We start from the raw sequence: 12768 nt of genomic DNA, 5'->3' as shown, positions 1-12768 counted from the left end.
TGGAGGCTCTGATATGCCCATTCTCTGTCTTTTTCTCTCTCAAATAAACACACCTTTAATCCCAGCACTTGGAAAGCAGAGATAGGGAGGATCACCATGAGTTCAAGGCCACTCTGAGACTACATAGTAAGTTCCAAATCAGCCTGGGCTAGAATTAAACCCTACCTCACAAAACCAAACAATAAAATAAAATAAAAATAAATAGTAAATAAAATATTTTAAGTGCTGGAGAGATGGCTTTGTAGTTAAGGTGTTTGCCTGCAAAGCCAAAGGATTCTGGTTCAATTCCCTAGGACCTATATAAACCAGATGCACAAGGTGGCACATGTGTCTGGAGTTTGTTTGCAGTGGCTGCAGACCCTGGTGTACCTATTCTCCTGCTCTTTCTCTCTCTCTGCCTCTTCCTCTCTCAAATACATAAATAAAAATTTTAAAAATTTAAAGCATTAAATTATAGGGTCTAGTATTACACATGGTTTTAGATATCTGTCATTTGCTGGGGTTCTCTGAACATATGTCTGAGGATAAATAGTGTTATACTTACTGGCCCCCACTGTTAACCTTAACATTAGTAGTCTGGTGGCTTTTGTTGGGGGGGGGGGTTCAAGGTAGGGTCTTGCTTTGGTCCAGGCTGACCTGGAATTCACTATGTAGTCTCAGGGTGGCCTCAAAGTGATCCTCCTACCTCTGCCTCCCAAGTGCTGAGATTAAAGGCATGAGCCACCACACCCAGACCTGGTGACATTTTATATATGAAACAAGCACACAAATCATTTTTTTTAATTTTTATTAACATTTTCCATGATTATAAAAAAAAATATATCCCATGGTAATTCCCTCCCTCCCCCCTGACACTTTCCCCTTTGAAATTCCATTCTCCACCATATTACCTCCCCATCTCAATCATTGTACTTACATATGTACAATATCAACCTAGTAAGTACCCTCCTCCCTTCCTTTCTCTTCCCTTTATGTCTCCTTTTTAACTTACTGGGCTCTGCTACTAAGTATTTTCCTTCTCACGCAGAAGCCCAATCATCTGTAGCTAGGATCCACATATGAGGGAGAACATGTGGCACTTGGCTTTCTGGGCCTGGGTTACCTCACTTAGTATAATCCTTTCCAGGTCCATCCATTTTTATGCAAATTTCAAACTTCATTTTTCTTTATCGCTGAGTAGAACTCCATTGTATAAATGTGCCACATCTTCATTATCCACTCATCAGTTGAGAGACATCTAGTCTGGTTCCATTTCCCAGCTATTATAAATTGAGCAGCAATAAACATGGTTGAGCACGTACTTCTAAGGAAATGAGATGAGTCCTTTGGATATGTGCCTAGGAAGGCACACAAATCTTTACTTCATCCTCCATCCTGCTCTCATACCCTTCATTACTGTTTATAGGCTTGAGGCTAAATAGTAGAACACTTACCTAGTATGCACAGGCTTTGGGTTCAGTCCCCAGCACCATACACACACACACACACACACACACACACACACACACACACACACACACACCAGACTAATAAAATAAAGTATTTTGTATATTTTAATATCTAGCCAAAGATTTTATATTTAGTTGTTTCTCCCACTTTAGAGGTTTCACAGACCAGCTACGTAAAATCTCCAAGGATGCAGGGATGCCCATCCAGGGCCAGCCATGCTTCTGCAAGTACGCACAAGGTGCAGACAGCGTGGAGCCCATGTTCCGACATCTGAAGAATACATATTCTGGACTACAGCTCATTATTGTCATCCTGCCTGGGAAGACGCCTGTATATGGTAAGGGTACCTTCTAACTGCATTTTCCAGGGCGAGGCTCAATGATAGAGCACTTACAGTATACACAGGGCCTGGTTTCAGTCCCTAGCACTGTAGCAACAAGAGCAAAATGTACCGCATTATTCCTCAACTTACTTGATAATGGTTTTAGGATATATAATTCTAAAAGTTTTGGGATAAATATATTATGATATAGTATTTAAACTCATGTATTGTGACTTTAATACAAATCAATAAACTAACCAGTTCAAGAACAGACTCTGGGTAAATAATTTCAGTAGGTAAAAGAGGCACCACAACATGGTAGTTAAGGGGAGAATTATATAAATAAAGTGAGTTAACTTGAATATCCGTATAATGTAGTAGCTTAAAAGTATAGATTCTTAGCTGGGTATGGTGGTGCACATCTCTAATCTGAGCACTTAGGAGGATTACCGTGAGTTCAAGGCCACCCTGAGACTACATAGTGAATTTTAGGTCAGCCTGGGCTATAAAGCAAGACCCTACCCCCCAAAAACAAAACAATAACAACAAAAAAGTATGGACTCTTGGGGCTGAAGAGATGGCTTAGCGGTTAAGGTGCTTGCTTGTGAGGCCTAAGGACCCATGTTCTACTCTGCAGATCCCATGTTAGCCAGATGCACAAAGGAGAGGCTAGTGCAAGATTGCACATGCCCACTAGGTGGTGCAAGTGTCTGGAGTTCGACTGCAGTGCCTGAAGCCTTGGCTGCCAATTCTTTATCTCCTCTCTTTCTGTCTCTATCTCTCTTGCTGTCTCTAAAAACAATAAATAAATAATTTTTTTGAAGTACAGACTCTTGAGCTAGAGAGATGGCTTAGTGGTTAAGGCAATTGCCTGTGAAGCCTAAGGACCCAGGTTTGCTTGCCCAGTACCCACATAAGCCAGATAAGCATAAGGTGGCACATGCATCTGGAATTCGTTTGCAGTTGTTAGATGCCGCAGTACACCCATTCTTTCTATCTCTTCTCTCTCTCAAGTAAGTAAATAAATGAAACATTTTTAAAAAAATAAATAAATACTGAGACTACATAGTGAATTCCAGGTCAGCCTGGGCTAGAGTGAGACCCTACCTCAAAAACAAAACAAATAAGTAAGTGGAACATGCATCTAGAGTTTGTTTACAGTGGCAGGAAGCCCTGGCACTCACTCTTGCTCATTCTTTCTTTCTTTGTCTTTCTGTCTGCATGCAAATAAGTAATAGTTAAATTAAAAATAATCATTTTTAAAATGATGATGGGGTTTCTGAGCAGCCCTCAATCTCTATTAAAAAAATAGAACAAGCCAGGCATGGTGGCACATGTCTTTAATCCCAGTACTTGGAGGCAGACATAGGAAGATTGCTGTGAGTTCAAGGCTGTACCCTAAGACTACATATGAATTCCAGGTCAGCCTGTACTAGAGTGAGACTCTACCTCAGGAAAAAAAAAAATAATAATAATAGAACACATGGGCTGGAAAGATGGCTAAGTGGTTAAGGTGTTTGCCTGCAAGTCCAAAAGACCTCAGTTCGATTCCCCAGAACCCACGTAAGCCAGATGCACAAGGTGGTGCATGCGTCTGGATTTCATTTGCAGGGGCTGGAGGCCCTGGCACGCCAATTCTCTCAAATAATTTTTTTAAAAAATTAAATTTAAAAAAATAGAACAGAGTTTAGAAGGAAAAGCACACATATAAGGAACCTAGAAAAAACAAGCAATACTCAAATACTAGTTAACAGAAGAGAGCACAGGTAGAACCAGAACCACACACACACACAAAAAATGGCAAACATAAATACACACCTTTCAATAATATCTCTTAATATCAACAGCCTCAGTGCCCCAACGAAAAGACATAGATTTGCAGAGTGGGTTAAAAAGCAGGATCCTACAATTTGTTGTCTCCAAGAAACTCACCTTTCTACAAAGGATAGACATTACCTTAGGGTGAAAGGTTGGAAGACGGTGTTTCAAGCAAATGGGCCTAGAAAACAAACAGGGGTTGCTATCCTAATATCTGACAAGGTAGGCTTTAGTCCAACGTAAGTCAAGAAAGATAAAGAAGGTCACTTTATACTGATTAAGGGCACACTCCAACAGGAGGACATTACAATCCTAAACATATATGCACCTAACATGGGGGCTCCCAAATTTATCAAACAAACACTATTAGAACTAAAGTCACAGATAACACCAAACACAGTGGTGGTGGGTGACTTTAACACCCCACTCTCATCAATTGACAGGTCATCCCGGGAAAAAATAAACAGAGAGGCATCTGGACTAAATGAGGTCATAGAAGGAATGGACCTAACAGATATATACAAGACATTTCATCCAAAGGCTACAGAATATACATTCTTTTCAGCAGCACATGGAACATTCTCTAAAATAGACCATATATTAGGACACAAAGCAAATCTTAACAAATTCAGGAAAATTGAAATAATTCCTTGCATTCTATCTGACCACAATGGAATTAAACTACAAATCAGTAGCAAGAAAGGCTATAGAGCATACACAAAATCATGGAAACTAAAACTTATCAAAGCAGCAATCCAGAGGCTACAGAGAACTCAACACTAAATCAGACTGCCAACAGGCCCGCCATGGCTCAGGAACATTGTGGAAGAGGAGCGGAAAGACTGTAAAAGCCACGGAGAGGGTAGGAATTCCCTGAGGCACAGAGCCCCTGCTACCCCACAGGGGACTGGCTGAGGCCTCATGACCCCACAGTGAATCCCATAACCCCACCGAGGAGGGCCCCAGGGTAACTGGAGTCAGGGGGAGGGGATAAAAGAATATAACCTGTTACACTACATATAAGATAAAATTTTTAAAAAGGATCCACTGATCTATGAATCTAAAGACAATATGCTGAGCACAAGAGGTCAGACACAAAAACTACAAACTACATGATTACATTTGCATGAAATCCTAGACAGAGCAAAACGAAAGTGGTAATATGCAGGTCAGTGGTTGCCGGGGCAGGAAGTGAAGGAAAAGGCAACTCAACTCCTCCTGTTGTGAAAGGGAAACTTGTTCAGCATTCTGTATCCTAATAAAGGCATGGTTACATACTGGATAATTTCAAAAATCAACATTTCTCAGCTTGGAAAAAAAAAAATAGAACAGAGCTTAGAGATGGCTTAGCAGTTAAGGCACTTGCCTGCAAAGCCTAATGATTCATGTTTGATTCCTCAGATCCCACATAAGCCAGACACACAAGGTGATATATGCACAAGATTGTGCACACGTCTGGAGTTCAATTGCAGTGGCTGGAGGCCCTGACGAACAAATTCTCTCTCTGTCTCTCTGTTACTCTTTCTCAAAAAAAAAAAAGAAAAATAATAGAACAGAAAATTATAAGTAAGAATATGAGGGCTGGAGGGATGGCTTAGTGGTTAAGGCGTTTGCCTGCAGAGCCAAAGGACCCTGGTTCAATTCCCTAGGACCCACATTAGCCAGATGCATAAGGGAGCTCACACATCTGGAGTTTGTTTGCAGTGGCTGGAGGCCTTAGTGCACCCATTCTCTCTCTCAATCTCTCCTTTCTCTGTCAAACAAATAAATAAATTAAAATAAAAATATTTTAAACAAGAATATGAGATGCTTTATTTTTGGCAGGGATAAAAGAAAAAAAGCAGAGCTGGAGAGATAGCTTAGCAGTTAAGTGCTTGCCTGTGAAGCCTAACGACCCCAGTTCAAGGCTCGATTCCCCAGGACCCACATTAGCCAGATGCACAAGGGGACGCACGCCTCTGGAGTTCATTTACAGTGGTTGGAGGCCCTGGCGTACCCATTCTCTTTATATATGTGCCTCTTTCTCTCTGTGTATGTCACTCTCGAATAAACAAATAAAAATAAAATAAATTTTTTAAAGAAGCAGAAAGGGGCTGGAGAGATGGTTCCATTCACTTGCAATGGCTAGAGGCCCTGGTGCACCCAATTCTCTCCCCCCCCCGCCCTGTCTGTCTCTCAGTGTCTCTCTATGCTTGCAAATAAAGTGTAAAAAAAGCAATAAGAGGAATTGTTTTGTTTTGTTTTGTTTTTCAAGGTAGGGTTTCATTCTAGCTCAGGCTGACCTAGAATTCACTATGTAGTCTCAGGGTGGCCTTGAACTCACCATGATCCTCCTACCTGTGCCTCCCGAGTGCTGGGATTAAAGGCGTGTGCCACCATGCCCGGCTAAGAGGAAATTTTTTTTTTTTTTTTTTTTTTTTTTTTTTGGTTTTTCGAGGTAGGGTCTCACTCTGGTCCAGGCTGACCTGGAATTAACTCTGTAGTCTCAGGGTGGCCTTGAACTCACGGCGATCCTCCTACCTCTGCCTCCCGAGTGCTGGGATTAAAGGCGTGCGCCACCACGCCCGGCAGGAAATTTTTATAGTACTATTAACAAATACATTTACATACTATAATGCGTAGTGATTAATTTCTTTTCTTTTAAATAACAGGATCTTTTTCAAAAATATTTTTATTTAATTTTATTTATTTATTTGAGAGAGAGAAAATGGGTGTGCCAGGGCTTCCAGACGCTGCAAATGAACTCCAGATTCATGTGCCCTCTTGTGCATCTGGCTTATGTGGGTCCTGGGAAATCAAACCGTGGTCGTTTGGCTTTGCAGGGAAGCACCTTAACCACTAAGCCATCTCTCCAGCCCTGCAAAAATTTTTTGTTCTTGTTTTTCATTTTTTTCGAGGTAGGGTTTCACTCTAGCTCAGGCTGACCTGGAATTCACTATGTAATCTCTTAGGGTGGCCTCAAACTCACGGTAATCCTCCTACCTCTGCCTGCTGAGTGCTGGGATTAAAGGCGTGCACCACCACGCCTGGCTGCAAAAAAAAAATTTTATTTATGTATTTTCAAGTAGAGAGAGACAAAGAATGAGTGTACCAGGGCCTCTTGCCACTGCAAACGAGCTCCAGATGCATATACCACTTTGTGCGTCTGGCTTTACATGGATACTGGGCAATCAAACCTAGGCTATCAGATCTTGCAAACAAGTGCCTTTAACCACTTAGCCATCTCTCCAGTCCCCTAGTGATTAATTCTTATGAGTACATGGCAACTCTTACTGCTGGTGGCAGAATATATGGCTGTGCCCTTTTCATCAAAAATATAAACATTCAACATATATAAAAATATTTATTCTTTTTTATGTTTTGAAACAAGGTTTCTAGACCAGGCTGGTTTCTAATTCCCTATGTAGCTAAAGATGACCATGAATTTACAATCCTATTGCCTTCACCTAATAAATGCTAGGATTCTAGGCATGTACCATCATGCCCAGTATGAGGTGCTAGAGATCAAATGCAGGGCCTCTTACAGGCTAGGCAAGCACTCTACCAGCTCTACATTCCAAGCCACTAAACATGCACTCTTAATCTGCAGTTCAGTATTTCAAATTCTAAGAACCTAATCAAAAGAAATGATTTATACTATAGAAAAATATCTATGCACAAAATTTTTGTAATGTCAGTCTAGGAACTACTGAATGAACCTTTAGACATAAGTAACTTATAACATAGTGATGAAATGTTTTACAATGATTTTTTAAAAAAAAAATTTTAAAGGTTAGGGAGGAGTTGGGCATGGTAGCACATGCCTTTAATTCCAATACTCAGGAGGCAAGAACTTAGCCATCTTTCCAGCCCAATAGTATTGTTTTAGTTATTGGTATAATTTTGAGTGTCTTGTAATGCAATGAAGTGTTTCAAGGAACATCCATAGTAACTTTATGTTCAGTATGTAAATTTATTTTCAGATCTTTTTTCTGACTGGTTGTTTGCATTTGTTGCACAGCGGAGGTGAAACGTGTAGGAGATACACTTTTGGGTATGGCTACACAGTGTGTGCAAGTCAAGAATGTAATAAAAACATCTCCTCAAACTCTTTCAAATTTGTGCCTAAAGATAAATGTTAAACTTGGAGGAATAAATAATATTCTTGTACCTCATCAAAGGTAAGCTAATCATTTATTAAAATATTCAATATTTTTCACGTCTTCATTTTTCTACATAGGACTATATATCTAACTACTGTATGATGTCAGTTACAGGCAATCTTAGTGATTCTTGTAATGGGATATGTAGGCCATTTGGCCAAAAAAATTAAAAGGCTGGGTTTGGTGGCACATGCCTTTAATCCCAGCACTTGGAGGCAAAGGTAGGTGGATTACTGTAAATTTAAGGCCATCCTTAGATGAGTTAAGTTCCAGACCAGCCTGAACTAGAGTGAGACCCTACCTCAAAAATAAATAACTAATATACATACATAAAAAATATTTGGGCTGGGCATGGTGGCACATGCCTTTAATCCCAGCACTCGGGAGGCAGAGGTAGGATTGCCATGAGTTCGAGGCCACCCTGAGACTCCATAGTGAATTCCAGGTCAGCCTGGGCTAGAGTGAGACCCTACCTCGGAAAACCAAATATATATATATATTTGGATTGGCAAGGTTAAGAGTCTCTTACAGACTGAACTGCCTTTCTTTTTATCAGTTAAGTGTACTACATATAATTTTGCCTAGCCACACTTACTGAAAACTTTATTTTTCACTGGCAAGTCCAGCTTAATGAGTTTTCCTTTTTCACTGGAGAGTCCAGCTTAATGAGTTTTCCTTTTATTCAATAGTTATCTTCAACCTGGTTTCATGAAGTTACTTACCTAGAATGTGAGAGAGGAAGTAGGGATTGAAGAGTTTATGACTAGTTCCAACTAAGCCATTTCAACTCTTACTACAATCAATGAGACAATGGGTGTTACTATATGAGTACCCTCTTTAGAGCTGTTAAGAACTATGTGGCATCACAACCTAGAAACAGGGACTACTTGATTATACATATCAACTGGGTTATTATCACTGGCTGTTTTTTGAGATTTGAGCAACAGGTACCCTCGTAATAGTTGAATCAACCAGAGCTCAAAAAAGTTAAATATCTTGGGGCTGGAGAGATGGCTTAGCAGTTAAGGTGTTTGCCTGCAAAGCCTAAGGATCCTGGTTTGATTGTCCAGGACCCACATAAGCCAGATGCACAAGGGGCTGCATGCATCCAGAGTTTATGTGCAGTGGGTAGAAGCCCTGGGGTGTGTGCGCGCTCTCTCTCTCTCTCTCTCTCAAATAAATAAAATTTACTTTTTAAAAAGTCAAATGTCTTAAAAAAAAAAAAAAGTCAAATGTCTTGAGTAGTATGTACCACAAATATAATTAATACAAGAATTGGGGCTAGAAAGATGGCTCAGTGAATAAAGCACCTACCAAGTAACTGAGTACCTGAGTTCAGATCCCCAGACCGCATGTAAAAGCTGGCAGCTGTGGCATGCACACACCAAATAAGTAATTTTTAAAAAGAATTGAAGACTGGAGAGATTGCTTAGCTATTAAAGCACTTGCCTATAAAGCCTAAGAACTCATGTTTGAATCTCCAGGTCCCACATAGTCAGACATACAGTGACACAAATGCAGGATGTCATGTGTGCACAACAAACATATGTGTTTGGAGTTTGTTCATAGCAGCTGAAGGCCCTGGCACACCCATTATCTCTCTGTCTCTTAAAAAAAAAAGGAAGAAGAAGAAGAAGAATTGGCCTAAGTGTGTTTGACATAAAAGCTCTTTAAGCCCTGTTTTTCCATGCTATCCTGTACCTTCCTATCCCCACCAAACATGAGAGTCATAAATACAGGGCTGAAGAGATGGCTCAGTGATTCAAGGCACTTGCTTTCAAAGTCTGCTAGCCCAGGTTCAATCTCCCAGTACCAAAGTAAAGTCAGATACAGGAAGCAGCACATGTGTCTAGACTTCATTTGAGGTGACAAAAAGGGCCTGTTGCACCCATGCTCATACTCAATACGTACACATGTAAATTAAAATAATTTTTAATATTTTATTTTTACTTGTTAATTTGAAAGGGAGAGAGAGGTTGATAGAGAGAATGGGCATGCCAGGGCCTCTAGCCACTGCAGACAAACTCCAGGTATATGTTCCACCTTGTGTATCTGGCTTATATGGCTACTAGGGAATTGAACCCGGGTCTTTACGCTTTGCAGGCAAACACCTTAACCACTAAGCAATCTCTCCAGCCCCAAATAAAATATTTTTAAAAATTAAATGAGATACATAATTTTACCAACAAGTCCAAGAACTAAGAAATGGTCTTTGTTTGAATTTTAAAGGAAATAGCTTTAAAATAAAAGGAAATGCTTTCTACTTTATGATTACTAAATACATATACAGATTTATTCTTTGGGCCAGAGAATAGGAAGTAGTAGACTTCCATAATCCATTCCAGTCTAAATTGTAATGACTTTTTGTCCTTAAGAGATTACATAGGCTTGGTAGCTATGGATATGACTGTCAGTAAAGTGCTTTCTGGGGCAGCACCAGGACCTAAATTTGGATCTCTAGTACCCTTGTAAAAGCCAGCCATGACAGCACATGCTGGTAATCACAGTGTTGGGGAGCTAGAAACAGGAGGATCCTTGGGGCTTGCTATCTAGCTAGTCTAGCCAAATCAGTGAACTTTGTTATCAAAAAATAAGGTGGGGCTGGAGAGATGGCTTAGCAGTTAAGGTATTTGCCTGTAAAGCCAAAGGACCCCAGTTTAATTCTCCAGGACCCACGTAAGCCAGATGCACAAGAGGGCACATGCATCTAGAGTTCGTTTGCAGTGGCTAGAGGCCCTGGTACACCCATTCTCTCTCTCTCTCTCTCTCTCTCTCTCTCTCTCTCTCTCCCTCTCTCTTTCTCTCTCTCTCTCTCTCTTTCTCTCTGAAATAAAGATAAAATATATTTAAAAAAAAATAATAAGGTGAACCAGGTGTGGTGGTGCATGCCTTTAATCCAAGCACTTGGGAGGCAGAGGTAGGAGGATCACCATGAGTTCAAGGCCACCCTGAGACTACATAGTGAATTCCAGGTCAGCTTGAGCTAGAGTGGACCCTAACTCGAAAAACCAAAAAAAGTAAAATAAAATAAGGTGGCTAAACATGGTGCACACCTTTAATCCCAACACTTGGGAGACAGAGTTAGAAGGATTGTTGTAAGTTCAAGGCTAGCCTAGGATTACAGAATGAATTCTAAGTCAACCTGGGTTATAGTGAGAACCTACCTCAAAAAATAATAATAATAAAAGCTGGGTATTGTGGCACACACCTGTAATCCCAGAGCTCAGGAAGCTGAGGTAGGAGGAGTGCTATGAACTTGAGGCAAGCCTGTGACTACATAGTGAATTGCAGGCCAACCTGGGCTAGAATGAGACCCTATCTCAAAAACCAAACACAGGGCTGGAGAGATGGCTTAGTGGTTAGGGCACTTGCTTGCAACTCAAAGGACCCAGATTCAGTTCCCCAGGACCCGTGTAAGCCAGATGCACATGGGGCACATGCATCTGGAGTTCATTTGCAGAGGCTGGAGGCCTAGGACATCCATTCTCTCTCTCTCTTTTCCTGCCTATTTATCTATCTCAAATAAATGAAGAGAAATAAAATATTTTTTAAAACAAATGTAAATAAATAATAATAAAAGGCAAAACTCTGAGAGACACCTCTTGTAACACAGATCTTGTAACAGCTTATCGCCCAGAGATTCATAAATGAAGAGGCAGTTCAAGCCAAACTGTGACACTGTCTGTGTAGGACTTTCTCTTTGCTGTCAGTGACTTGCAGTTAGGTTGCAACCATGTGAAACAGATAGACTGATGATGAAGCAAATGAATTATCTAACCCTTTTTAAAATGTGTTTAAGACCTTCTGTGTTCCAGCAACCAGTGATCTTTTTGGGAGCAGATGTAACTCATCCACCTGCTGGAGATGGAAAGAAGCCTTCTATCGCTGCTGTGAGTATCAGCTGGCAGGCTTATCTTAAGTTTAGGCCAATGTCAACTTTCATCTCAAATAGAAACCTTAGAAATACAAGATAAAATAGTAGATTCAAAAGACTTACACCTTAGATTTTCTACTTTGAAGTCATTTTTCAATAAAGCGTAAGCATATTTTAACTCTTTTGGATTTTCAGAACTTATTGCCTGTTCTAAATCCATTTTCTACCAAGTACTGGTTTTATTTTATGCTCTGGTAGATAGACTAATTCATTCTTTCACTGTGTGGCTTTTATTCAAGGACTTAAAGACTACTATGAAAAACAAATGTAAATAAAAATGCCAGATTGCTCTCTCTCTCTCTATCTGCCTCTTTCTCTGTCTGTTGCTCTCAAATCAATAAATAAAAATAAAAATAATTTTAAAAGGTGGGGAGCTGGAGAGATAGCTTAGCAGTTAAGCACTTGCTTGTGAAGCCTAAGGACCCCAGTTTGAGGCTTGATTCTCCAGGACCCACGTTAGCCAGATGCACATGGGGCACACACGTCTGGAGTTTGTTTGCAGTGGCTGTTGGCCCTGGTGTGCCCATTCTCTCTCTCTATCAGCCTCTTTCTCTGTCTGTTGCTCTCAAATAAATAAAAATAAAAAGAAGTTTTAAAAAATGCCATATTGCCAGGAGTTGTGCACTCCTTTAATCCCAGCACTTAGGAGGCATACGTAGGAGGATCACAATGAGTTTGAGGCCAGCCTGGGACTACAAAGTGAGTTCCAGGTCAGCTTGGGCAAAATCAAGACTTTGCCTTAAAAATAAAAAAGAGAACTGGAGAGATGGCTTAGTGGTTAAGCGCTCATCTGTGAAGTCTATGGACCCCAGTTCGAGGCTCAGTTCCCCAGGTCCCACATTAGCCAGATGCACAAGGGGGCGCACGCGTCTGGAGTTTGCTTGCAGTGGCTGGAAGCCCTGGCGCGCCCATTCTCTCTCTCTCCCTCTATCTGTCTTTCTCTCTGTGTCTGTCGCTCTCAAATAAATAAATAAAAAATGAACAAAAAACATTAAAAAAAATAAAAATAAAAAAAAAAGCTGGACGATCGTGGTGCACGCCTTTAATCCCAGCACTTGGGAAGCAGAGGTAGGAGGATTGCCATGAATTCGAGTCCACCCTGA

At 40.6% G+C, this 12768-nt stretch overlaps 1 protein-coding gene across 5 annotated transcripts in view; it reads left to right on the top strand.

Annotated features, from left to right (window-relative positions):
* The window catches only part of Ago3 (argonaute RISC catalytic component 3), a 148519-nt gene that overhangs the window by 119253 nt on the left and 16498 nt on the right, over nucleotides 1–12768 (top strand). For all 5 annotated transcript variants that reach the window (XM_004665222.2, XM_045148895.1, XM_045148897.1 and 2 more), the window contains 3 exons: nucleotides 1602–1786; nucleotides 7590–7749; nucleotides 11531–11621. In XM_004665222.2, the coding sequence (XP_004665279.1) occupies nucleotides 1602–1786; nucleotides 7590–7749; nucleotides 11531–11621 (436 nt within the window). The remainder of the gene's footprint in view (nucleotides 1–1601; nucleotides 1787–7589; nucleotides 7750–11530; nucleotides 11622–12768) is intronic.

The sequence above is a fragment of the Jaculus jaculus genome, chromosome 5 (genome assembly GCF_020740685.1).
Source record: "Jaculus jaculus isolate mJacJac1 chromosome 5, mJacJac1.mat.Y.cur, whole genome shotgun sequence".
NCBI lineage: Eukaryota > Metazoa > Chordata > Mammalia > Rodentia > Dipodidae > Jaculus > Jaculus jaculus.
This window is presented reverse-complemented; position numbering and strand designations above follow the sequence as displayed.